Source organism: Opisthorchis viverrini (assembly GCF_000715545.1).
Source record: "Opisthorchis viverrini unplaced genomic scaffold opera_v5_453, whole genome shotgun sequence".
NCBI classification, from domain to species: Eukaryota; Metazoa; Platyhelminthes; class Trematoda; order Opisthorchiida; family Opisthorchiidae; genus Opisthorchis; species Opisthorchis viverrini.
The window spans coordinates 289,666-293,782 of record NW_008752111.1 but is presented as its reverse complement, the minus strand read 5'-3'; the positions used below and the strand labels follow the sequence as shown (position 1 = coordinate 293,782).

General features: G+C 39.9%; 1 protein-coding gene across 1 annotated transcript in view; it reads right to left on the bottom strand.

Annotated features, from left to right (window-relative positions):
- The window catches only part of T265_11148 (hypothetical protein), a gene marked incomplete at both ends in the record, with an annotated part of 4,093 nt that extends 848 nt beyond the window's left edge, over positions 1 to 3,245 (bottom strand). The window contains one exon of the mRNA XM_009177730.1: positions 3,083 to 3,245. Within this exon, the coding sequence (XP_009175994.1) occupies positions 3,083 to 3,245 (163 nt within the window). The remainder of the gene's footprint in view (positions 1 to 3,082) is intronic.
- Between the last annotated feature and the right edge of the window lie 872 nt (positions 3,246 to 4,117).

Here is a 4,117-nt window from a genome sequence, read left to right as displayed (position 1 = left end):
TGAATGTCAGCAGGAAATTAGGTCCGAGGTTTTATAGTAGATAGTTAGTGGTTGGCGTAATGAACGAAACATTTGTACAATCATTACAGCATCGATGGAGATGAAATTAATGAACACATCATCAGAATAGGAAAGATCGGGTCCAATGCAAAATGAGAATAGCTCACTCGCTCTCCCGGCAAGATTAAACGTAACTTACAGCAAGTTTTTGCATATTTTTCATTTTATCTCCCTGCTTTTGACTACGAAACAAAAGCTCATTTTTGAAGTTACGGTAGTTCGGAACTATTGGTGCATGCTCGAAATGGTTTATAAGGTTTTTTCGATAGAAGACGGAAGGCGTCTCGGTGAGAAACTTTTCCAAATAACTCCGGGAAATAATGAAGGCGATCAAAATTATTAGGAAACCTGGGTTTAAACAAGGCGTTTACAAACTTAGTATGAAACCATAGTCGATCACTTGTGTTTGGACGTTTGGTTATCGGCACATACAATAGATACACGTGACTGGTCTCATGAAGCACACTCCGTGAGACTAAACCGGCTACTGAGCTAGTCATGAAGCACCGTTCGCAGTCTAGTTCATGAGTTCAAATAAGGGGCGCAGGCAATATTTGCACTTTTATGTCATGTCTCGGGTGGCAAGCCAAAACGAATGGCGAGTCATGAAGTGAGGTGGGGTTCGGGTCAAGACAGGATGAACTACAGTTGCGACTAATTACATGGATGTAGAGGCCTCTCATTTGGGCAAATTGTGACGGTCTGGATAGCTGGTAAATTTGCATTGAACGTGCTCGATTTCAAACCTAGCGTTGAACCTAGACCTAAAAGTGAGTCAAAATATTCACTCCTACAACTAATTGTGCCGCGCCATTTGTCTCTTATTTCATCTGGACAGTTTAAAGTACAAACATCTGAGATCTGCCGGCAACTATATTGTACCCATTTCAAACAGCCGTAAAGCAGACTACTTCAGCCATTGTCTGCAAAGGATTTGTTCAATCTGTTATTGCATAAACTTTTATGCTGGGATGGGGTTCCGATAAATGGCTATATCCTGGTGGACACATGTTATCTTGTTTGTTCACTCGAATTCCCACTTGGCGCATGTAAATCAGATATAGTTATCAGTCGTCTATTTGGTGTCAGCTAACTTTCACACATTCAACCCCCACAGAATGCGCCCACATGATATGTTACTGACGTCATCCCAAAGATCCGCGTATCACTAGTGTAATTCCACACCTTTTAGCAACCCAGCCGTCTGAAAAGTGTCCCTTGTCCTCGAATAACACTGAATAACACTGAATAACACTGATAACACTGAATAACACTGATAACACTGATAACACTGATCTGATGTCCAGTAAGGGAGAGTTCGACAGAATCTCTAATGAATTGTATGTAGCTGATGTGAAATAATGCTTTGGGTTAAATTTTATGTTCTTCTAGATCAGTCCTAGTTTCGGATGGGCGTGGAAATCAATGTGCTGCGGTAAAATTAACATAATTATATTTTTTTCATTTTTGGTCGAACTGTTGACTATAACTTCTTCCACTTGACTGTGTTCACAGCTCCCTCAAAAAGAGTTATTGACTCCATCTAAGGTTCATCTGCCGTCTTTGAACACAAACTGTCCACCTAATTTCCAGGATGAATATCGAATAATTGGTGAATCTGAATTGCGACATAAAAAGAAGACAGCTTCTGAATGATGTGGGGTTTCGTACACTCCAATCGACTGCAATCGCGTTACAGGCAAAATGCGGATGGACGTAACATGCCATCAGAAATAAAAAATTCGGAAATGAGGAGGAACTGGGTTGATTGACATTGTTGGATATACCAAGGGGTCCAAGATATGCACAATGTTACGGGACTACCATTTTGAACGCACAGACCCGCCCTTTGTCTTGCGACGATTATGGCTACCAGAATCACATTTAATTTAAATTTAGAATTTATTCTTGCAAATTTGAGCTTCGTCAGAGAGCTGAGTTCTAAAACGGTTGCAAACGAATACTTGGTCCATACGTAACTTTCCATGAATCAGAAAAATGGTTCAATAGGAGACTTGTAGGTCTCATTTACCAGATGTTCGCTTAGCTGATGCATCAAACTTGTGACCTTACACAAGCTCACATAGAGCTTTGTGGGAATTAAAGCGAAATCTTAACATTGTTGTGCCAAAATTCGATAAGGCTCTTGATGTTGTGATTCTGAACAAAAAGGGAAATACCGCCGAAATGCAGCATATCATGTCGGATACCAAAAAATTAAGTCAAACGCTTAGGTGAATAAGTTGTTACTGGTAAGTAACCAGGTAGTTAGTGAGTTCCGATTTTGAAAACTTTGTGGATTTAATTCGGCCTGACAAGATCACCGTTAAAACCCTGCCAGTGTGATGAAAAAAGATAGAATGTCATGTCAAAATCAAATGAATGATGGACAAACGGGAGTGCATATAAAGGCTTTTTCCTTACATCTGACGTTTACAAGCAAATCGTTGATGTGCCATCATAGCAACGGGACAAAATTCGTGGATTTGTTCATTGTCTCCGCATGACTCCCGTACAACCAAATAGGAATTTCATCATACGCAGGACCTATTAATTTACCAGGGTTTGGAAGTGAACAACTACTGTGTGAAAATCCCACAAATATCCGTCCTTTCTGATTGCAGACATCCAAACTCGCATGGTGATTGTCAGTCGTTGTTCTTCTTCTAGGCCATATGCCATTTACGGATAGGTGCGTTTCCTGACGGATAAACCACTTTCAGAAACTGTCTGATTTGCTCTCCATGATACATATTACATCCCTTATTTAGATTACGTGTAAATGAACGTGCGTGTGTGTAACATATGATCGAATGGTAGGAAAAGCTATTGTCTTTCCGTATGAACCATGAATGCGCTGGCGATGTATATAGTAGGAAACCGAAACCGAAACATTATGCACTTATTCTTATGAGCCAAACGCATTATTCCAAATTCGTAACAGTTAAAGAAATTCGGGAAATATTCAGGTTGTTACTCACTCTCTTCGCCTAACAGCCGTAGGATGAATTCCAAAACTCACCTTTTTCTCTGGGAAAACATGCATTGCTCATGAAAGCTCCAGTGAGCAGAAATAGAAATAATTGGTGACGCGACATATGCTCCCAGTTAATGTTCAGTTTCCACTCACTTACCCCAGAAAATACTATCCAACTCGAAACTGCGAACCATGTGTTTTGCTTCATTGTGTGACCACAGGTGCAGCAGATCCTTGTGAGCCAATTGGGACAGTGTTCACATGCTGGCATTTTGCAGAACTGTTATGAGGTCTATCTGACAATCACTGTGCAGCGTTCTCCAATGAACATTTAGTACTTTCACACCGAAACTCAAAGCTCTGTGCATCCACTGGTTCATGTGATCTATTTTTATGTTTGCCATCATTAGTGACAATATTCCAGTGGCAACTACAAGTTCCCGAGCTCTGTCGAACAATCATTGAAGAACGACCAAACATTGAGTGGAACGAAGAATGGGCTGTAAAAGTCTGTACGCCGTCGTCGTATGCTCGTGGGAGATACAACGAACGATAGTATCAATGAAGTCCAACGATAATTTAATTAGTCGCATCTGAGCACTAGTTTAGACTGGTAGAAATCATGAACATCCAGCTTGTATTCTCATGTGGCCAATGCCACATAAGCATTTCACAAGATGATCTGAGATCCTGGCCCATAAGAAACAGTTTACTCACAACTTGGAGCGATTGCATGCGATTTTCTATAAACTGCAGTTACAAATACTTGTAACTGTAATAAAACTTCACAAAAAACTTTCAATGGATTTAAAAAAGCCATTTTTATTGAAGGTTTTGTTTAGCAAGTGAAGCCAAGTAAANCTGTTTCAAATACTTGTAACTGTAATAAAACTTCACAAAAAACTTTCAATGGATTTAAAAAAGCCATTTTTATTGAAGGTTTTGTTTAGCAAGTGAAGCCAAGTAAAGCATTTTACAGCTACTTAATTCATAGTGGAAAACGTCAGTGGTGCATTCTTCACGAAATATCAGTGAATAGTGATGAAAACAAGGCCTATCGCCCACCAATTCGAAAAGCCA